General features: G+C 39.0%; 1 protein-coding gene across 6 annotated transcripts in view; it reads right to left on the bottom strand.

The window, feature by feature from the left end:
• Positions 1–23390, bottom strand: part of Slc22a15 (solute carrier family 22 member 15) — a 67307-nt gene that overhangs the window by 1524 nt on the left and 42393 nt on the right. For 3 of the 6 annotated variants that reach the window (XM_063256035.1, XM_063256051.1, XM_003479263.5), the window contains 7 exons: positions 21864–21993; positions 17707–17922; positions 14492–14632; positions 12868–12953; positions 3981–4101; positions 2415–2487; positions 242–430 (listed from right to left, as the gene is read on the bottom strand). In XM_063256035.1, the coding sequence (XP_063112105.1) occupies positions 242–430; positions 2415–2487; positions 3981–4101; positions 12868–12953; positions 14492–14632; positions 17707–17922; positions 21864–21993 (956 nt within the window). Of the gene's footprint in view, positions 1–241; positions 431–2410; positions 2488–3980; positions 4102–12867; positions 12954–14491; positions 14633–17706; positions 17923–21863; positions 21994–23390 lie in introns of all 6 variants that reach the window. The other 3 variants (XR_010049722.1, XM_013143009.3, XM_013143008.3) reach the window with 3 other exon arrangements.

Genomic DNA, 23390 nt, shown 5'->3' with positions numbered 1-23390 from the left:
ACCTACATGTTCAACTGACAAATGAATTTTTGTGACATCTACTTCCCTAAGGAGCAGCCCCTAAGTATTTTAAAAATCTAATGGATTTTCAGTCATCTTTTTATTTTTTTGAACATCACTTGCTGTTAGATTTCTACCGCTGCTTTCCATTCTATTTAATCTAACCCCAAAGACATTTTTTCCCAACAACTGTCACCATCCAAGCAGAAGCTGCCAATGGATAGGAGGAGCATCAACATACTTGCGGTGTATCCAAGGTCTGCAAAGACAGGGCTTCCTCTCCTAGCCTCCGATAGGAGTACACCTGAAGGTCAGCAAGTGTCTCCAGCAATGGGCTATTCAGAGTTTCTGGCAATAACAAACTCAGGAAGCCTGAGGTCAGGCCGGTGGCCCCAAACACAATGAAGGGTAAAGACCACTGCACATATTTCTGTAAGGGGATGGTGCAAATGAAACAAACAAAACTCAGGGTCAGTGAGTGTCCTCATCAGATGACGTCAGCAGTCCTATGACTGAGAACTGCCACAGCTTCTAATTTATGCTTTCCCACTAGACTATACTTTTTCTTTCACTACAGAGAGCTACCATGGGAAATTACGGCATGTAGAGACAGAACCGGGTAAACCCAAAAGCACACGGGAGGGCAGACAGGAGCATTGGGCTGTCTACTGCAGAGAGTGGGCACATGGGAGCTGAGGCCCGGCTGTTTCTGAGCGGGACATGTCCACAAGGAAACCTTGTGTCCAGCTTCCATTCCAAGGGAGTAGCTTATCAGTGACCTCCATACCCTCTTCACACAAGAGACACCCCAAAATTTTTGCTAGCAATAAGCTTTAATCCTTTGGCAGTTGCAGCTGATAGGAGAGACTTCTTTGAGGTTGAAGTTCTCAATCCTGGAGTCTGTCCAAACCTCCCACATACCATGGCTCCATAACAGAGAGGCCCAGAAATGAAAGGAATAAAAACTGAAAAAGTCGTCCTACTACATATATAGTCTGTAAGCTACTTGAATTGGAATGGTAAAGGTGAAATGGCAATTGTTTCACAGTCAAAGGATAATCTTAGGACAAATTCATATTCTCTTTCAACACCAACAGGTTCGAAAACAACGCAAGAAACAGTTGTGAGCAGGATGGTGCTTTGAGACCATTCCGAGAGGATTGAAATTCTAGAATTCTAGTACAGAGGTGCAGACTTCAGGATCTGCTTTGGCCTTCCAGATTCAGAGGGCACCAATTAGGATTTTATCTCAGACAATTTTCCCTCAGTTTTTTACAAGTGAAGGGATGATGGAGAAAGAAGGGGGAGGGGGTGCGAGCATGAAAAAGAGGGCAGGGAGGGACAGGAGAGTCAGGAGGGAAAGAGGGAAGAAGGAAGACAGGAATCTCTCATCTAGATCACCTACATGCAAAAACAGGTCCAGCACTGTGGGTGCTGCAGAAGCAAGCACACAGCGCCTTCCCTCCTCCCAGGAATCAAGGAGATGCAGAACTGGTGCTATAGTGTTAGCACAGCCACCTGGAGTTGGACAGTTTTAATAATATACGTCTAGGGTAGCACTCGTTGTGCAAGATGAAACACGGAACAAACATGACTCTTTCATAAAAGAGGTCTTGTGATCTAAATTGAGCAGGAGACGTGGAGGGAGCTACTCAGGAAAAGGAAGTATACTGTGACTCAAAAAATGAGTCAGCTGCCATGGCATATCAGAGACTTCCCAGACCAGGAAATGGTGAAATAACCTTCTTGAGTAATGACCAGTTGTCTATAGAGAAGGTCCACCAATCCCACACCAAATCTAGTCACCTTTCCACAAGTTTCAGCCCGGAAAATCCCACACTAGAGCAAGGAGAGACTTGCTGGGGCGCTGGCGTTCTTTCATAGAATGTAAGCATTTTAAGACTGGAAGACTTTCAGGGCTGTCATTTAATATCTCACCTTTAATTGGACTACAAAATTTAGAAAATACCAATGAATCTGAGCAGACACACATCCAGGCAATATTTCCTCTAGTTTTCTTTTTCAGGTGGTATGCTTTGGGGAAAGATGCTTAATCTATTTATGTAGCATTTCTCATTTGATTACCATGTGCATTATATACAACAATATGTATAAAGCATTTAATACAAAGTCTAACATGAAGCAGACACTTAACAAATACTTAATAGCTAACTTCTGAAGAGAAATCAGCTGACTCTCCAGTGAAAACAGATAAAGAATCAGACCCATCAGGGCAGAAGCATCCCAGTCTATCTGTCCTGATAGAGTAGTAGTCTTCATCTAAGATGTGCACGGTCCACATCTCTGACTTTTGACTTTAAAAGCTATATACTCATTACCTCTCTCTACGCTAAAACACAGGCATTTCCAAAGTGCAGAATCATGAAAAACAAAACAAGGAGGTACAAACCAACCAGTGAGGGGACGAAGGGAGCAATAATCCCACCAACTCGGGAGAACATGGAACAAGTTCCAAGCCCAACGTTCCTGAAAGGCATAAGGAAAAGTGGAATAAAAATCAGTGAGTTGCAGGAGGAAATGTAAAGACCCCGTAGAGAGGTGTAAAGGACCTGGACAGAAAGAACATGATGCAGGGCAAGCACAGGAACCCATACAGCAGAGCCATCTATGAGAACTCTCTCGGGCTGGAAATGTTCTAGGATTGCACTGAACATGGAGAGTCACTGAATAAGTGAAATGTGGCAAATGAGCATGAGGAACTAAATTTCTACCTTACCCAGTTTTGTTAAAGTTAAATAGGCACTTGAACATAGTAACTATCATACGGGTAGTACAACTCTAGAAAACAGTGCAAAAATCGGCATTTGAGTATTTCTTATCAAATATTCTCTCATATGAGGTTTACTATCTACTATCAATTAACATAGCTATGGAAAGAAAGGGCTTAATGGTCTGAAAAGCCTGCCCATTTAAACTCAACGAATTACCTATTAAAAAGTCAGTCATATTAGTAGGACTTAACTGGGCATTCACTGTCAGGAAACCTAGAATATTACCTGCATTGGGCTGTAGGCACAAAAGAGGTAAAAGGGAGGGAGAGAAAATGGGAATAAATTCTAGAAGGGTGACAAGACTTTACTCTGTTATCTCAGTCTAACTGTTCATAATGTCTATTTGCTGTCAAATGTTTTCTAGTGTAGACACTGATCCTAGTACAGCCTACAGTCAAACAAAAGGGATTGTAAGAACAATCAGGAAATGATGTGGTCTGTTGCTGGGAAAAAGAGATTTAAATCAATAGGCAGAAAAACCTTTAGTTTTCTCGCACAGGTAAGAAAGACAAAAGGTCCCTTTTGAGTGATCCTTATTCCACAAGGTAGTTCTACAAAACTTAAGCCACGCCCTATCCTTCAAATTTGGGCTTGTTTTTTGTTTTCAAACTGATTTTATGAAACTTAGGATGGAATATATTCCTTTTGACATATGCATAGCACATGCATTAAAAACATCTCTAACAACTAATATTTAAATTTAATATATACCTACTAGCATATGATCACTTAATATGTGCATAAATTGTGCCAAAATAGAGGCTATGTGACAAAAGGGACTCTGTTTCCTGGTCTGCTATATGTCTAACACTGGAATAGTGACAAAACGAATGAAATTCACCTAACTAAAAATGGCCTGGGGTTTGCAGCTCTGTGGTAGATGCTGCATAGTGTGCACAAAGCCTTGGATTTGAGCCTCAGCACTGCAAAGAATCAAAAACCAGCACCCACCCCTGCGTGGGTTGCAGGACATGTCTAGTGTAGAACACTTCTCTTACAATTTACAAGAGGGAATTTAGCTCCTGACGAAACTAGATTCCTCAGTCACACAGGTGGAGAGCAGTCTGCAGAGCCTGAGTTATAACTGCTGCTGAATTACTGCCGCTGCACTGACTCCTGAGCAGACAGGAGGAGGAGCTCACCCCACTGACACAGCAAACCCAGGAGGAGGTGCAAGCAGACACGTACCTGATGATGGTAGGGTAGAGTTCAGAGGTGTAGATGTAAACGATGTTAAAGGCAGCACTGATGGTCAGCTTCCCCAGCAAGGACAGGGTACGGCTGTTCACTACTGCAAACACCCCAGTGTCTGAGGAGGACATAGCAATCTCAGTGAGACCACAATGGGAACAATGCCTCTCAAGGACACATCTCATTCTGAAGGAGCCACAGGCATCCATGTGGATCTCAAATGGCAAGATAGTGGCACAACTGCACACACATTTGGAAGGTTTAGTAATCACACACACAAAAGCATGTGTAGTATTTTCTCAATGTCTTGGCTGTGCCCATGAATTCTGGCACACCGCTTGTCTCTCAGTGAGATAAAACCTGCATTCCTTCCTGACAGAGCCCCTGAAAACCACACTGGAGAGAAGAAAATACATCAATCAAGAATGCTACATATCTTTCCCCTTTCTTCTTTACCTTCTTCAATCACTAATATAAAACAGTGGTTAACAAAACCTCACCAACAGACAATGAAAACAAAGATGAGCTCCAGAAAACCTCTTACAAACAATTTAGAAGGGTATTTGTGTTAGCCAGCTTTCTATTACTTTATCAAATATATGAGATGATCAGGTTACAGAAAGGAAAGGTTTACTTTGGCTCAAGGCTTTGGTGGTTTCAGTCCATGGTTGGCTCGGCAGCTTTGTGCCTGTGGTGGGACGGTACAGCCTGAGGGAAGTGTATGCATTAGAACAACCAGCTGTGGAGGAGGTGAGAGAGACAGGAAGATGAAGGGTGGTGGTCCCTTCAAGGGAATGCTCCCAATGGCTTAAGTTCCTCCTACTGGGCCCCACCCTCTACAGGGTCTGCTACTTCTTAATAGTGCCCTAGGCTGGGGACCACGGTTTCAACTACAGCAGTGTGCTACTGAGAAGGTAAGGAATAATCTCACTAAATTACTACCAGAGGACACTAATGTTCTTTAAAGAACAAGAGATGAAACATGAAAACCTTCTAATCCTTCTCATTTATGTCATTAACTTATATTGCCATTTGAGTTTAATGTAATGTTTTTATATAAAATGCAAACAATATATGAGGCCAGTTTATTTCCTTATCAAAAATACTATCAATCAATTATCTTGTGGTTCTTATTAACATTGTGCTGACTAGGTTCTACAATTTGTTACTTCTCAAATGTAGTTAATTTCTCTCCTTTAAAAATCTATTTGTTTCTGGGGCTAGGGATTTAGCTCAGCGGCATAAGTGCCTGCCTTGCAAGTGTGTGGTCGTGAGTTCGATCCCCGGTACCAATAAAAAAAAAGAAAAAGACAAAAAAAAAATCCATTTGTTTCTATCTTCAAAATAACAATTTCTCAAAAAAAGAAACCCCACAATTCTTCTTGACTCTGTTGTGTTTCCTCCCTTTACCACCAAACACCTTCAGGATGTGACAACCATTCCATTTTCTCAAGTGCACCTGTCCTGTGACAGCAGGCTTGCTTCCAGTATCATCCTTTCCTAAAATTCCTAGTCTTAAAGGTCAGCAGCAATGTCCTAGCCATTGAAAGTAATCACTCTCATTCTCCTTGACATTTATGCCAAATTGAACACTTTTGTCCCTTTTCCTAGGACTGTGGGGCTCATATAAACCACTGTTAATTAAATAGCTCCCATGAAATATCTTCTCCTTCTTTTAACCTTCTATACCACAACTTTCCAATCCACTGAACTGGCATGTCTCAGATACCTTCTGTGGTTACTTATTTTTCTATCTTGCCTGCCCAAAATATATTTCAAGTTAGCTCAGGCTGATGCTGGTGTCTTGCATACTTCTTTTCTTTCCAACATCTCCCATAGGACTAGGCACACAGTGGTTCACCACTTGTTGAAGTAGGAACTAAAAATAGGGATTAACTTGGTGAAATGAATCTGTGTTCATGCTCTCAACGTCTTTGGAGGGAGGTATGTGATATGCCTGATACCAAAAACTAAGTTTCATTTTCCCTGCTTGAGCGTAAAATAAATTTTCACCCACTTTAAGATGGTGCCCTAATGCAGTCAGGCAAGCACTGCTAAATGTGACCCCTGGGGCTGCTGTCTCCTCTTCTGCCAGAATATTTGAAAAAAAAAACACACTAGCTTTGAAACATGAAGTTTTCTGGAAAAAAAAAATCAAGACTTCTAGCATTTCCTTCATGATTTATTTCTGGATCCTACAAACCCAACAACTTCTTCCATTAAACCAGTAATGTCGCAGATTAAATTTATCATTATTTTGCAGAAAACTGAGCCAGGAAAAATGATAGGGTAGCACTGAAGCAAACACAAAGCATACACATTTGCTTGACTGTGAACAGTCTTCAGGGCAGGTTTCCATTCATACAGGGGTGGTATTTTTAGAAATGCATGGAAAACATCTTTAACAATAGGATAGAGACTGCCATCTTGAAATTTACGTTCAGATGATGTGATACAGAAACTTTATCATCTAAATGTCCATAATGCAAATCAGGAAGAGTCCCATGTTAAGGCTCAGGACACTCCTGCCCTGAACATTTGGGGAGCCTGTCTCCGGCCACACACCCAGTAAATACCCCCAATAGTCCAACAGCCCATCTGCTGCTTGAAACTTCTCTCCTATGTTCCTGCCACCAGAGTTACAATCACCACGCCCACCATGGGAGCTTATGTCATGAGACCAGCTCTGTTCATGAGACCTTGCCTGTGCAGCTGTTGGGCTGTTGGTCTCCTGGGTTCTTCACCAGGGTACTTTACCTAAAAATCAGGTATTACCAGCTATTCCCAATGAATGCTCAAAGCTACTGTTCAAAAAAAAAAAAAAAGATTTAAAAGAGAAGAAAAAATCTAAAAAATGACTCTCAAAACACAGGTTACACTTCAAAGTTCTGAACTCAATGACCTTATAAATTTATTCAATATTGCATCTACTAAGGATGTAATTTCCAGAGCTAATTTTCTGACAGCCTTCAGGGACACTACAACAAATTATCTCAGTATTTTATAGTCATATTTCACTGGCCCAAAATAGCAAAAGTTTGTTAATCATTCACATCATTTCTTGGGTGACTATCACATGATTTTGATTGCTCATACGTTTAAAAATATTGATAAGAGCTTCCAGTTCTCCACTATCATACTTACGGTGGGCAAAGTACAACTACTTTGGCTTTCCTCTAACTTTGTTTTCAAATGAAATATCATACAAATACAAAGTTTTCTCACCATTCACTCTTTCTGGGGTTTCGTATGATGAAATAATATACTTCATGGACTTCTATGTATGTTTTTTTAAATGGCAAAATGATTTTGAAATTTAATCCTGTTTATGTGTATCAGCAGGTCACTTTTTTGTTGTTGACATTCCGTTGTATGGATGTAAAATAATGTGTTTACCCATTCCTCAGCTTGATGGGCATTTGGGTTCCTTCAAGTTTTGGGGGCTATTATTAACAATACTACTGTGAACATCTATCTCAAAGTCTTCGAGTTTCATTTCACTGATTTTTTTTCTGCTCTTTTATTTATTGTTTTCATCTTTCTGCTTGCTTTGTGTTTCATTTGTCTTTTTTCAGCTTATTGGTACAATTTAAGTATATATACATATACAATATTCATCAAAAGACATTCTTTTTAAAAATTGACTTGCTTTCTTAGGGTGAATCATTCATTTGAAAACTTTTTCTGACTTAAAAAATTATAAAAATTTTCCTCTAAACCTTGCTTTATACACATCCCCTAAACTTTGCTTCTTCTTTTTTTTTTGAGACAAGGTTTCACTCTGTAATTCAGACTGGTCTTGAGCTCACTATGTAGCCCAGGCTGACCTCCAACTTGTAGTGACCCTCCTGACTTAGCTTCCTGAGTGCTAGAATAACAGGTGTGCACTATCACTTTTGGTATTCCCTAAGTTCTGAATTGTATACTTTAGCAACTGCTCAATTAAAAGTATTTCCAGGGGTTGGGGGTTTAGCTCAGTGGCGTAAGTATCTGCCTGGAAAGTGCAACGTCATAAATTCAATCCCTGGTATCAAAGACAAAACAAAACAAAACAAAACAAAAATTCCTAATTTTATTTGTGACTTTTTATGATTCATGTGTTTTTAGAAAGGTGTTATTTAGTGTCCAAAGATTTGAGAATTTTCCAGCTATCTTTCTGTTATTGATTTCTAGTTTAATTCATTTTAGGAAAAAAATTACTTTTACAGCTCCAACCCTCTTAAATTTATTGAAACTTATGTTAATCCAGAATAGGGTGTCTCTTGGCAAATGTTCTGTGTGTATTTCAAAAGGAGTTTATGGGTAAGGTGTTCTACAAATCAACTAGCTTGTGTTGACTGTAAAAATGTCTGCCTATATTTTCTTTCTACCATTTCCATCAGTTACTGAGATAACAGTATTGATGACCCTAACTACAATTTTGGATTTGTCTCTATTTGTATTCAATGTACTTTGATCCTATTAAAAGAGGCACACATCTAGGCTACACATGCTGTAGCCTCTTGATAAAGTAATTAATTTCTTATATGTTTATAGCTTTTTGAATCTTTTTGCAATCATTTTTCAGATAGTTTTTCTTTACCTCTTCTGAGACTACAATATGAGAGACCCCTTGATACTGCTCCACAACTCACTGATGCCTGGTCATTGTTCTTTTCAATATTTTTTGTTTAGCTCTGAATAGTTTTTGTTATATGCTTATATTCACTGACCTGTTCTTAGTGTCTAATCTGCTGTATCATCCACTGTATTTTAGTCTCATCCACTGTATTTTTTCATGTCTCATCTCTACATGCTTTATGCCTTTTTAACACCTTTATTTATTCTGCTTATTGTGATCATGCTTTCCTTTACTTTCTTAAACATAAGAAGTCAATTCTACTTCTGCTTTAATTTTGTCTCCTCACTCTATAATCTGTGCCACTTCTGATTTTGATTCTGTTGATTTTATTTCTACTGTTCAAGGTATTTCCTGCTGTTTTATTTACTTGCTAATTCTTATTGGAGGTCACAAGTTGTGAACACTATATTACCAGGCTCTGGATTTTACTGTATTTCTTTAACTATTGTTTGGGCTCTGTCCTATGATGTAGTTAAGTTACTTAGAATCCAAATATATGCACAGATCAAAAGCAGCCAAATATGCAGTCTCCTTCTGCAGATTCTATGCATCTTACTCTTTTCCAGTGTTTTACCAGCAAATTCTAGACAACTTGGTCTTCCCAACCTTCAGTAAGTACTTCCTGAGTTCAGTAAGAGCATCAAGACTTGTCATGCTCTACGTCTTGCCTTGTGCCTCTGAGCTAAGTCATTCTTACAGTTCACTTTGATTAGTTTTCTTCTCTCAGAAATCACTGTACTATGCAGCCTCAAACAATGTTTAAAAATCTATATTTCCTACATGTATTTTGTCTGATTTTATACTTTTTTAAAACAAGAAGGTAGCTAGTGTCCATTACTATCATGACATTGAGTCCAAGTTCTCATAGCATTTTTTTTTTGCCAATTCTCCTATGGTACTGTGTTTTATTTTATGTTTTGATCACTAATTTCCTTCACTATATTATAAGCTCATTGAAGCCAGCAAGTAGATCTTGTTCATGAACAAAATCTTATAAATGAGATACTAGATACTAGAGAAGTCAAAAGAATAAAGAATAAGCAGACCAGGCTGAGGAAAGAAACATGACATGCAAGATTCCTTGGGTTGAATCTAGAAAATGTCCTTCATCTGTGATGCTTCTTTATCGTGGCAAATGCCTGAACTTCCTAGTGTTCAGAACTACTGGTGGAACCACAATCAATTGCCATAAGCTCCACCACTGAGAGGCCAGGAACACCGTGACAATGTAGGATTTGTAAACCCTGGCCAGCTGCATCAGGCCTGCCTACTGAAGAATTAACAACTGGTCTTATCTAGGTAGCATTACTTCATTTGTAATGACTTTCATGAAAAATCTCTAAAAAGGAAAAGCAGCAATCCCTTAAGAGTACTGACTTCAAGAGTCAGAAAGATCTGAAATCCCCAACATGCGTCTTACTTGCTGTGTAACACTAGACAGGTTGCTTGACTAATCTGAGCTTTAGTTTCCTTACATAACTGGAGTGATATAGAATATCATCTGCCTCAGGCTGGTTGTGACGGTAGTTTTGAGTTCTAGTTTTCAAGGCTGATTGTTTTCTACCCAGGTCTTATTTTTGAGAGAGGATTTAATACAACATTTTTAGTGCATCTGTGTTTTGAGTGTGACCCATAAATTCACATAAGTTCAGCTACAGAAATTTCTATTTGTGGCATGTCAGAGCTCAGAGTTTCAGATTTTAGAGCATTTCAGATTTAGAATTTTTGGACTGGGGTTGCTCAATTGTAATTATAAACCACAGCCTGCAACATGCCAAAAGATCTATTTTCTAACTTATGGGCTATCTCTCCTAGAGTATCCACAAATGTCCCAGACACAAAGAACAACAACCACATATAGATGCTAAAAAACAAACAGAGTAAAAGGATACCTACAGTTAGGCATGTGGGTACACACCTGTAATGCCAGCATTCTAGGAGGCTGAGACAAGAGAATAGCAAGTTTGAGTCCAGTCTGGACAACTAAGAGACTAAACAGGTCTCGTCTCAAAATAATAATAAAAATCAAAGCAAAGAAAAAGGGCTAGGAACATGGCTCAGTGCAATGGTTCTGGGTTCAATTCTCAGTACTGAAAAACCAAACAAGCAAAAACCCAGGGAGGAGTGCAGGAGGGGAGGACCTGAGTTGGAGGGAATGCAGCTGTGCAGGTGTGTTTGGTGGGAAGACAGTAAATGAGCACAAAACCCAGTGAGCTCACACAAAATGCTAGTAGAATTTTTCTAGCTATGAAATCTTTTTCTTAATTGGGAATTACTTGAATTTTTATAACACTTATCTTGAAAGTCTAAAAAGCAGATTTGAAAGAAAGCTAGAAAAATATTTTAAACAGCAAATATGAATGTCTTAAAGCAAGTTTAAAGAACAAAAACAATTTTAGCTTAAAGAAGAGAAATGCAAGAAAAGCTGGAAGACTCCCTGCAACTATAGAAAGGATTATGTCGGAAAAAAGACAAAGAAAAAAAGTGACCATCTGTTCTCCACGTCTAATGATGAATCAAGTGAAAGGAATGGGCTCAATTAGAGTGGAAGAGGCTCATTCTTACAGTAATGGCTATTAAAAATAGAAGGTAATTTACTCGGGATTATCATAGAGTTTATTTCCCAGAAAAATCTTTAAAAATAGACTAGATGTCCACTTTTTCTGAGCATAACAAAGATATTATATTCCTAAGGCACCTTCATGGAGCATGAAAGATACTTTATAGAGCCTTTTATCACTTGGAGTCCACCAAGAAGCACAATCAACAAAGAGTTCAAGAGGCTCTCTTAATACAGGGGCACTCGCTGTGCTCCAGATGGGAGTCCAGACATCTGTCGTCACCCTGGATTTTTGTTATTTACAATAAGGGGTACTTTCAGGCAGGGGCCACGCACAGAGTCCTAGGGGTGGGTTACCTGGAGTAGGTAAGGTAGGAGGGAGAAAAGACATGGACTGCCTTGGCCTATGGAGGTGGGGTGAGTTATAGTAGTGTTTATAGTAATCCTGCAAAGTTTTGCTCTATGATGAGATAAACAGAATACTGGACTGTTGTGGATAGAAACAACTGAATTCCCAAGGTGCCAACATTAAACACATTCTGTGAGCACAAAACTAGCATGGCTTAATTCCCATTATTTCCTGCTTCAGACAAAAACAAATAAACAGGGTATTTTATTCTTACAGTCCCAGCAGGGCAACTGAGGAGTTTCCTTCCACCAGCACAGGTGAAAGTACCAACACACTTAGAGGATAAGGCTATAAGCAAACTTAACGGAATTTTCTAGTTTTTATGATTCCAGGAAAATCACTGTTAGGCTGCTCTAAAATATGAAGCCAGATCTCTAATGAATAATCTACACTCTGGATTCAAGGTGCAGGACTTCAGAAGATGACCAAAGGGAAAGTATATTGGAAGGCTACAAAACAAGCACAGGCAGCCTTGCGGGCTCTGGAACAAGACACTGGCACAACACTACCTTGAGAAGTAATTTATAGGAGGAGCATTTGATGTGTGACATGCTTGGATGGGAAATGAACTCTTCATGCATTTCCAGTGGTTATCAAAACTTTACGTCAAACCATCTCATACTCAATCCTACTTGGAGTGCAATCTCCATTAACAGAACGCTAGCAAATTCCTAAAGCTCCCCCATCCAACAGAACTGATGTGGTGTCAAAGAGACATTTTTGAAGCTGTGCTTGCATAGCAAAGCTACAAGTATATAAAAATTCTTAAGTTTCCTAAAGATGCTTTGTTCACATTTTATATAATACTAAGAGCACATCTATCCAGTGAATATTACTCTTGGTGCCGTCATCACTGGGGTGCCTTGAGAGTAAAGATGGAAACACTGAGGGCTGCCAGCTTTCCACCCTTGAGACCCAATGTCTCTGAACTCCAGTTTGGTGATGGGCTGGAATGAGCAGTGTACTCTGCAGACTTGGATGAAGTTTTTCCTGAGCCAAACTAACCAGTCCTCATCATCAAACAAACAACCGTAGCATCATCATACTGCACCCCGGCTACCCCAGATGGTAGCTTAATAGCCTGCAAAAATTAATAGCACACCTCTAAACACATTATTCACCCAGAGAATACTTTCAGCAATGGAAAGAATCTGGCCTATTATACACCCCACACGATTGCTAAATAATATACAATCACAGAAATGAAGCATGGCATATGTAATCTCTCTACTTATTGAGATTCATTGTCATAAAAGTGCTGTTCAAAACTCTTGCAGGAATTTGAAAGGCATACCTTTCTTTTCTGGAAGAAACATTACGATAAGACAAGCCAGGCCTCCTAGACACAGAAATGCTGCTAAAGTCCGCTTCCGACCAGACCTAAGTAACACAAACAAATTATACATTTCTCTTAAGAATCTTATAAATTAATCTCCTCTTTCTTCCCAATCTTCCTTTTTAAATGATCTCAGTTTCATTAAATAGGGGAAACTTGCTGGATGAAAGGATTGTGATGTATACAAGAAAAGAATACACAATGCTTCCATTTCCGTGAGTGTTCACTATGTGCTAGTCACTGTTTTAAATGCTTTCCACCTGTTATCTTATTTAATCCTAAGAATAAACCCATAGTCATGTACCATTGCACTCCCTATGTTCCAGATAACGAAGCTTAAAAAGAGAATAGGGTCTTCTAGCTCATTTCATTTTCTAGTTACCTCAAATGTATTGAGTTAGAACTTTTAAACACTTTAAAAACTCCCTTTTTCTTAAAAATATAAGTGGGAAAATATTTCATGTTGGTGGGCTAAAATGAAGAGAAATACAATGAACACTGAAAAGTAATTTTAAAATCAGAGCACTAGACTTGAAAAAGACACTAACATTGTGTCCCTTTCTAGAGGCCAGGTACTCTGCTAGGATCTTCAACATTACATGTAATTTTGGTAACGATACTGGCAGGGGATCCGCAGTCACCAGCAGGAGGCAGCAGAGGAATCGGGAGCACTTTCCGAGACTAAAGCCTCCAAGTGAACAAAGCCCACACCTGCCACTCAAAATGGTCTCAGCTAGAACATCATGCCAACAGACTGAGTGCAATGCTAACGGAAGCCTGACTTGGGTTAGAATAATTTCTGAAGAAATGGCACAATCCAACCAATTCCAAGATTACACAGGACAGGATTTTTAGTTGTGTTGGTTGAAGACTAACCAGCAGAACTGATCTTTAAAAACCAGCCAAAAGGTTTCTCTGTAAAATAACTTTTTAAAAGGTATTTCAAAACTGTGCCATTGACCATGAGTGGCAAAAGCAGGATGGTTTCCTCCCCTCAACCAAATGGGTCTTAGGAAGTAAGAAAATTCTTTCTAATCCCCAAAGTTCTTTGTCTTCCTGCTCAACACATTACTGAGTTCATCATGTAGCTAATAATCTTCTGGGGTCTAACAACTTACACATAGACTACAGTGGTACCTCAGTTCATGAATACTTTTGTTTGCAAATAATTTGGTTTACAAACAGAAGCATCTGGCAAAATTTTGATTTTGTTCGCAAACTCTGCATTGACCATGGCCATCTTTCCCACAGAAACAAAAACATGGCTATCTTCTCCAAAACTGTAGAACAAATTAAGTTCCTGAACTGGGGTAGTATTGTACTCAAGACCCTTCAGAAGGCAGCATCTTTTAATACTGGGTCGAAAACTTTATAAAACCTGAAACACATGATAATCAAGAAATATTACACTAAAAAATGAATTGTAACTGAATTTGGTCTGAAAGAAACTAATCTCCATGGTGATTAGCGGATACTGACCATGAACAAACAGAACGATGTGCAGGTATTGGTGTATGTGAGTATGTTGAGTGGGTTACAAGTGTGTATTCTCTACGGGGCACTTTATTTCATCCAAACTCACCATTTCTGGTTAATCAAGTAGATGCAGAGAGGGTAGGATGGAATCTCTATGAGGCCAGACAGGGCCAGATTGGCATAAATATTTCCACCTAGGTCACCTGCACTCAGAGTGAGACCATAATACACCAAGCTGCACACAAACCTGCAGTTGGGGGCCAAGGGACCGGGATGTGAAAGACAAGAAGACAACAAGAACAAAAAGTACATAAGAAATTTCCAGAGAAGATTAAAGCAGCATGGGTTCAATACAGTACAATACAATCTACTACAAACAATAAGCTTGATAGTTCTGCTAAGCTTTTTGTCTTAATCATAGTATCTGTTCTAAGAAAAAACAAAAACATAATAGGGCTTTGGAAATGACTGGTACCTGTCTGTTTTATAAAGGAAACGGATGGCCAGCCTCTGCAAAAGGAAAGACATTGTGTTTTCTCAAGCATTTCTGCACTGAATAGAAAACAAAGACCTAACTCTTACTTTATTTAACTCAACAATTTACAGAACACTTGCTTACATAGGTTGTCATGGTGCTATTAGAATGACTCTGCAATCAGTCTCCTATGGAGCAAGCCAACAAAAGGTGACTGGAGCACACGGGCCAAGAAAACTCTGGACCTTCAGGGAGCCACCTGCAGACCTGAAATGACCAGCACTCCAACCACCCGGGATTCAGACACTTCTTAGCACAGGTCTTAGAACAGGGAAGAAAAGAGGCGGGTCACGGAGAGGCAGGCTCCTCTAGAAGGATCCACTGGGGATGGGCCCTCTGAAAAGCTCTTGATGTATTTGTGCACACCATTTCAGGAACACACTGAGGAATCAAGCACCTCCAGGGTGCAGGGAACACCTCCTATATGACTGTGAGTTGCTTGCCTGTCTCCTGGGCACTTTGGCATAAGGGTGAGTAAACTAAATTCATGTAGTGTTCTAAAAAATTTTTAAAAGTGCTTTCTACCTGCAGGAGACTTCACTCTTACACAATGCTATAGTATTTCCAAATGGGTTACCTGTGTCTGTGTGTGTCTATTCTGCATTTAAAATAGAAATCTCCCCCTACAAAAAAATATGCAAGTTTTCAGAAAGACTAATTAGAGGAAAAGGAGAGGACTGGGGTAGGGAGTATGAGAGGGAAAGGAGGGTAAAGCGAGAGATGGATATCAACAAAATATCTTACATTCATATATAAAAATACCACAATGAAACCTATTATCTATAATTAACATCACTGATAATAATTTTTAAAAGCCCAGCAATTCCAGTGAAGTAATTTCAGCCAAGAAAATATAACTATTTAAACAAAGTTGGTACAGTATCAAGGTAGGACAAGCATAAACTCAGCCAGTTCAGAACAGGGGAATTTCAGTACCAGTGAAAGCACAGGAGAGCACCGGGTCCTGGATGCCTTACTGTCCCCAAGGCTGGGCCCCTGTTCTAAAAGTTGCCTTTGTGGCAAAGCTGGTCCTTGAAATTCATAATCACAGCTATTAAAATCATTTCAATCCTCTTTATGTGCCCCAAACAAAATTTAAAGTGCTTGCATAATATTTAACAGTATATTTAGAGCATCAAAGAACTATTTAAAAGGCATCATGATAGGAAATAACCAAAGGCACAGATGTTAAACACAGAGGTATAATTTTACTCCCCAGTTAAAGCTTTCTTCAATGACAAATCCACAGGGAAGATTTTAGGATTTTACAGCATCTTCAAAAAGAACGCCAGTATCTACAATGACACTGCTTCTATTATTGCATATTTTAACATTCTGAGCCCAAGGGAAGAAGTTTATTTGAGAAGAGCTCCTTTGGCTGTGTTAGAAATAAACAGAGACAAGCTCCTTGGCCCCAAATTTAGATTTCAAAAAAATCTTCTGAAAGCCATAACCCAAATATATCTGGAAAAAATTTATATACCCAGAAAAAAATTAAACGTTTAGATTAAAAACAAAAACAGTACTTAATCTACACTTTGTTTTCCTTCCTCCAAGACAGAGAATTTGATTGTCCGTGAAATATGCATACAAGGGGCTTTAATGATCCCTAAGCATCTGAACATACTTTATAAGTATTTGCTTCTAAATAGAAAGAACCTCAAATTAGTAGCTCCTATGTTATGTTGCTGGATCTGCTTCTCAAAAGCTTTCTTAATCTTATGCCTCCAAGTGTGTGCCCTTCTTTCAAAATTTATCATGTTTCTGTGACTCTCCCACACTGTGCTGGTTCCATGGCAGTTGTTGGACAAGGCCCTTAATCATACAGGTGGAAATCAGTGTGGGGGTAGGAAAAGAGGACACGGTACAGAAATAGCTTTCCAGTTTCTTATTCTCAAGCAACTTCTCTTTTCAGCTTTACACGTATAAGATTGTTTTCAAATGAAGTCACCTTTCCTTATCCTCCCATGAAAGTGTAGGTTCCTATACACCCTTCATAGTAAATACTGTACATACCAACACAGCAGAACCATCCGTCGGGCCAGTGCATATGATGATCCTGCCCAAAACTGGACCAAATAACATTTACAGCATTTTAACAGAATGTACGTTTAGTCTATAAATTGTATGTCTCCATCTATCTTACCCCTTTCTACACTTTATCCTTTACGTGAACTGATCTGAAACCACTGACTACAACTTATATTAGCCCTGAGAGCATTTTCAGAGACAGGCAGCATGAGAAAATCAAGAGCAGGGAATGCTAATCACTGATTTGACATCTAGCTTTGAATTCACTGCTTCAGACTCCTGGAATCCCATCTGCAGAAGTGATGACATTTCCCTCTTGAGATGAGTTAGTGAACCAGATACCAAACAAACTGTGGTCCCAGGACTGCAGCTGGGATTCACTGAGAAACTGCTTAATGCTTCAGCTCAAAGTCGGTACTTCGAAAGTCCTGTGTAGAAACTGTTCAGTTTCTTTCTTGCAGCCCCCTTGAGGGTGGGGTCTTAAATATTTGTGTCTCATGAGCAAAGATGTGTTTCTGATGTGTATTTACTCAAACTCAATAAACCCACCCAGCAGGCACCATCATCTGCTGAGAAATAGGGCTGTGTATGCAGAGGTGTTTTCAGGTACTAAGGAACAGGGGCCTCATTTTGGGGAAAACAACCTCGTGCTGACAAGAGATAAAACTCTGTAAGTCTGAAGATGGAATGGACTATCAACAGGCTAGAGCAACCTTGTGTTGAAGATCAACAAGGCTCCACCCACATATACCCACCAGATGAACATCAGGATCAAAGTGTGTCCTAAGAGGATCCGGTAACGGAACAGATCCAAGACACTCCCGGTCTCCCTGCAGCTCCTGTTGGCCGGATGTGTGAGTGAGAATGTGCACTTAAGCCTGCGGTTCCTCTTGGCAATGAGGTAGAGTGCCTCTTCTGCCTCACTCAGTCGACCCTGGGAGTACAACCAACGGGGTGATTCAGGAATGAATCTGAAAGAGATGTCATTAAAGGCTGTGTATTCATATAGGTGCACGTGCAGAGGAAGGAGAGAAATCACCCTCTAAATGCATGCAGTCTTTCACCACAGCTGGTTTGGATCTTATGTTTAAAAGCATGATTCTCCCAATGAAATATAAACCAGAAAGAGAAAAATAGCTACTTCCACAGCGTCCCAATGTTAAGGTACCCTTATTTATTATTGACACAATACAATGCTTCTAAAACACCATTAAAAAACTAGTTTGAATTTTTTTTTTGTCTTGTTCATTTTTATCGGTACCAGGGATCGAACTCACGACTGCACACTTGCAAGGCAGGCGCTTATGCTGCTGATCTAAAGTCCCAGCCCCTTTAATTTATTTTTATATAAAATTATCTTATATTAATTAAATTAAAGAAAATTTAAATTACCCCTTGGCAAGTCTGTAGTACTAAATAATGTAAATTTTTCATAAAGTACAGATCAGGAACACAGATCTAAATCCTAGCCAGTTGTGGTTAGAAAAATACAGCAGAGGTAATAGATTTTTTATATTCTGAGGATATAAATTTTTTAACTCATCAGAAAAACAAATGTTTAACAAGTCAGAGTTTTTAACATAGTGACATGTTATTTATGGAGTAGATTTTTTAAGACTATGCGTAGAAATAAATAAAAGTTTGTTACATCTCAGCTATTTCTTACTGCTTCAAATATCTGATCACCCAGCACACCAGCTTTATTATGCCCTAGTGACCTTTCATGATCCACCAAGACCTTAAAGAATAAAATTATTTTCAGGTTAATTTCTAGACACTAAACAGTTATTTGCTAATACAACCATAAAATACTGTCACTGCTATCTTCACTCAATTCTAAGGCTTAGACATTATCTATTTTTCTGTCTGTTTACCATGGTGGAGGACTTCTCAAAGACAAAACGATGACAGGAACATGGAAACCTTGTTTATTAATATAACATCAAGTGTTCTTTGATCTAATTTGACATTTTTGGCCTAAAATAAAACCTGGAGGAATAATATTAGCTGTTTAAGGGTATTTTTTAGAATTTCCTGTGCCTTTTAAAAAGGACAGTGAATTAGCAACACACACTATAGGCTTGGATGCTTAATGGACAGCTCTAGTCTGTCAATAACCATTTACTGAGTGCTTCTATTTTGTACAAAGCAATGTAACAGATACTGAGAGGCAAATATCACAAACCAAAATCCAGAATTTTCCTAAGAGTTTTGTTGCTGGGGATGAGAGTACTTATGCATAACATTTGACTGTGAACCAAACTATGGACAAAGCCTACCTACACAATCTTGGAAAAATCCCTTTATTTACTTCCTCACTGCCGTTTGATCACATTACTTACATGCAAATGAAATAACAAGGAAAAACACTATTCTGTTGAAAGATGCCTGGTAATCAACCGGCCCTACCTGTGTACACAGCCACACATGAGCTACTACCTGATTATATCACCTGATTAAGTTTTAAAAAAACAAGATATAAAAGTGTTGTGATGGCTACATAGTGAAAATATATAATAATAAAAAGTAAATCTAGGTAGAACTGCAAGGAGAAAAAAGAACCACTAAGAACTATACCAAAATATTACTGGACCATTACCTTTGGGTAATGTAAATCATCCTTGCCACCTAATAAGCTTCTCTATATTTTCAGAATTGTTTAGAAGCATAAACTTTAATTTTAAAACTTTACACACCATCTTTAAACATGATATATGAAAGATGTTCAGGTTTTGGAAAATTGATTTTTCCCTGGAAAAGATTTATTGTGATCATGCAAATTCAGGACCCTGTATTTCTTTGCATTTTTAGAGAGCAACAGTTCACTTACACAAATTTTCCATGAAAATTACACATACAGAACAGTAAGATATGTTTTTGAAAGAAAAAGCAGGCCTTTAAGCACTCGGCCTTTCGCAGAACAGCATGCCTACCTGAGCCATGGTCATCTCTGAAAATGCTAACTTAATAACATTTCTTCTGCTCAAAAAATTCTCTGAATGTCCTTAAAGGTGGCAAATCTTTGTAAGAGGGCAGTGGTTTGCAGAAAAAATAAAACTACTCAAATTCAAATATTGTGAAAATAGGAATTTTAAAACTAGGTAAAAACTTTTTTGGTAGGCACACAAGCATAACCCTAAAATAATGGCGCTGACGGCTAAATACGATAATGATCACAAATGTTTGTTCAGTGCACACAACAAATCTACCACGTGGCTTTGGTGCTAGGGGAAATACAACTCCAGAAAAAGAGCCTTCTGCTGTCTGAGGGTTCTGGGTTTAGGGAGATGGGGCTCCAGCTGAGGCAGAAACACAAGGGCCACACAAAGGGTCCATGTTACCTGGTGAGGAGTCCATTAAAGAAAGAATGGCTTGTAATGGGTGTGTGGCCAGCAAAAGCTTAGGGAGGATGGCAGTTCAGCCATGGGGGTGGCTGAGGATTAATTAAAGAAGCAGAACCGGACAGGAGGGCATGGCAAAGCAGGCACAGTACTGGGTAGAGTCAGGAGCAGAAAAACACAAAGTGCTCACTGGGAACAAGGTGCAGCTGGGTGGTCCTGGGAGAAGGGTGGACACCAGGCAGGCCAGAGGAAAGATATAGCAGAGGCCCTGTTCTCAGCTTAATGGAGTGAGTCCGTATTTATATTTCACCTGTCTTTTCACTTCTAGTTTCTATTGTGTATGAGCACAGCAAGGAAATGAATTTACGTCCATCGAGTACTAAGTAGTAACTAACTCAGGTCACACACAGAAAAAGAAAAGCAGAATGACTCAGGACTACTGAAGGAGAGAAGAGAGCCAGGCTGATTGGAGAAGTATGAGCTTCATTAAGTACTTGAAAGAAAACTCATTTGTTCACAAGTACTTATGAACGCTTATTAACTCAAGATACTATGTTATATATCCACTTATCACTTTCAAAAATGCACAATATATAAGCTAACAAATTACTGCTATTATTTCTACTGTGTACTAAACAATGTTCTTGCTTTCAAAGATAGTATGAAAGCAAATTTCAGTTCAATCTCTACCAAATCTCGATTAAAAAGCTAAATAAAAACCACTACCTGAATTAAAATATCACCAGAAGTACTGTTTTATTTTGTGCCACTTTATGGCACAAAAGAATGTTGGTACCATAAGCTGAAAATTTTGTTTATGCCAAAAATTTTAATGATTAAAAGTAGAGACCTGAAACCTTAGGGAAGAAAATCTTTTCAAAGGCCACATAAGAACTTGTGGTAAAATGGGCTAAAGTAGGTGTGATTTTTTTTGGCAGTTATTTATGCAGCCCCTCTTTGACCAGCGAATCATCCTCTTAATACCTTGAGTCTCTGTACCCTAAGAATTCTTCGAATATCTGGCACTCATCCAGAGTCTACCTGTAAGGTCCCTGAGCTGAGACTTGTCTGTAGGATGGAATGTTGTCACTATATATCCAGTCAGTATAAATATCTGACTCTACAATATCACAGCTTAGTCACATACCTAGCCCATGATCTGATCAGCATTATGATCTTTTTTAAGGGTCCTGGCAATCGAACTCAGGACCTCACACTTGCCAAGCAGGTGCCACACCACTGAGTCAAATCCCCAGCCCCCAGCAGGACAATCTTTTAGCTTTAGGTATTAGCTTTAAGAAGAAATTGATTTGGTTAAAATTCTGAAGGATAAAATGCAGTCTATTGATAGACTGCTTTAAACAAAGGGTACCTGCATTCTGAATTAATTAAGCAACACCTCTCTTCCCAAGAGCTGTCAAGAGTTGAAACATTGCTTGCAAAGTTTATCTCTTCCCCAAAGTCAGGAGAAGTAAGCCCCTGAAAGGGAATAACCTCTATGCATTTACCAAAATTCTCTAGATATTTGTTCCACTTACTAAATTGAAACCCTAAGAAGAAAAACTACTTACAAAGATAAGAGAAAGACCATTGTTCCCTGTAGATTGACCAGAACAGCCAAAGTCCTCCAGGAGCGAATGAAGTATCCTAACAGGGCATATTGGGCGATGCCAATTGCAAAGAAGAGGCCACCAATGGATCCTAATTCAGGAAAAAGAAAACTGTCACTGGAGAAGGCATCGTTTGCGGCACGATTTCCAATCTCGTCATAGAACTGATCCCCGCCTTGTGAGATTCCAGCGAGAGGCAGAGTATAAAGGAAAACTCTACACCACAAAGGGTGATCATAAAATATGGTGAATTTAAAATTTAAATGGAATTTTAAAATTTAAAAATAGTTCAGGAAAGACACATTGCCATTAAGTCTCTCTCAAAATACTCTCTCCCACCCAAACACACTTTTCCCATCATTCTTGCCACTTTCTGAAGCAGTTTACCTTTTTTGGTCATTCTGACTTTGAGGTGGAACCAGAAGTTGCAGATCTGGTGAATAAAGTGGATGAAGACATGCTGTCACAGTTTTTTTTCACAGAAATTGCTGTAAACATTTTGAATCAATGTAGGACATGGAGGCAGCCAGGATGACACACCTAAGCACTCACAAAAATAGGACTTCCAGAACTTCTTCCAAATGTGGCAAGAAAGGTGGATCAGGTGAGTTAGAAGTGAGGGGGAGTCCGTGGTTGAGGTTTGGAGATATTTTTGTCACATGGGTAATAAAGTTTTTAGGTCATGTAGTTATTTCAGTGCTTGTCTTAATCTTTACAACAGAGCCTATCCTTGAAATCCTTATTTTAAGTCACAGTCCATTCTCTAATTCTCTTGCACCCTTCCTTACATAATTTATAACTATCAAATGTAAGACAGTTTACATTTATTTATTTCTTGCCTGACTCTTTCAAGTAGAATATAATCTTTCTGAAGCATGGATTTTTGGCAGCACAATGGTGGAAAAATATCAACCATGGAACTGTAAGTAATCTTACATTTGTTTTAAACAAGCATTGAGGGCTGGGGGTTTAGCTCAGTGGCACAAGTGTCTGCCTGGCAAGCACAAGGTCATCAGTTTGATCCCCAGGTACAAAAAAACAAAAACAAAAACAAAAAAACAAGTATTGATACGGGCATTAAACACAGTGGCCTACCCTATATTCTTGCGTATTTCCCTACCTCTACCTCTGATATATTTCCTTTTTGCTATTAGCATTATTAGTCTACTGAGCAGTTATTTATTGAGTATAATGGCTTTGCATACATTGGTCTAACAGGCAGGGATCATTCATTATTAATTGCATATTACAATGAAGAAATTACTCAGAGAGTAAGGAAAACTCCCTAAGCAAATGGAGATATATGGGGCAAAGCCAGGACCTGTATGCAGGTCTATTTCAATAGAGGGCCTGCTTTCTTTACCATTTTTCTCTCTTGTATGGAAAGGCAGTTCTGTGAGCATCCCATAGTAACTGGGCTTTGATGACCTTACTATAAAAATTTGCCATAACAATTCTGTAAAGCAAATGTTTTCTCTGATTGCTGTC

The sequence above is a fragment of the Cavia porcellus genome, unplaced genomic scaffold, assembly GCF_034190915.1.
Source record: "Cavia porcellus strain 051 isolate PalLab524CR breed Dunkin Hartley unplaced genomic scaffold, mCavPor4.1 scaffold_1, whole genome shotgun sequence".
NCBI lineage: Eukaryota > Metazoa > Chordata > Mammalia > Rodentia > Caviidae > Cavia > Cavia porcellus.
The sequence above is the reverse complement of the archived record's forward strand: the minus strand, read 5'-3'. Positions and strand labels throughout refer to the sequence as shown.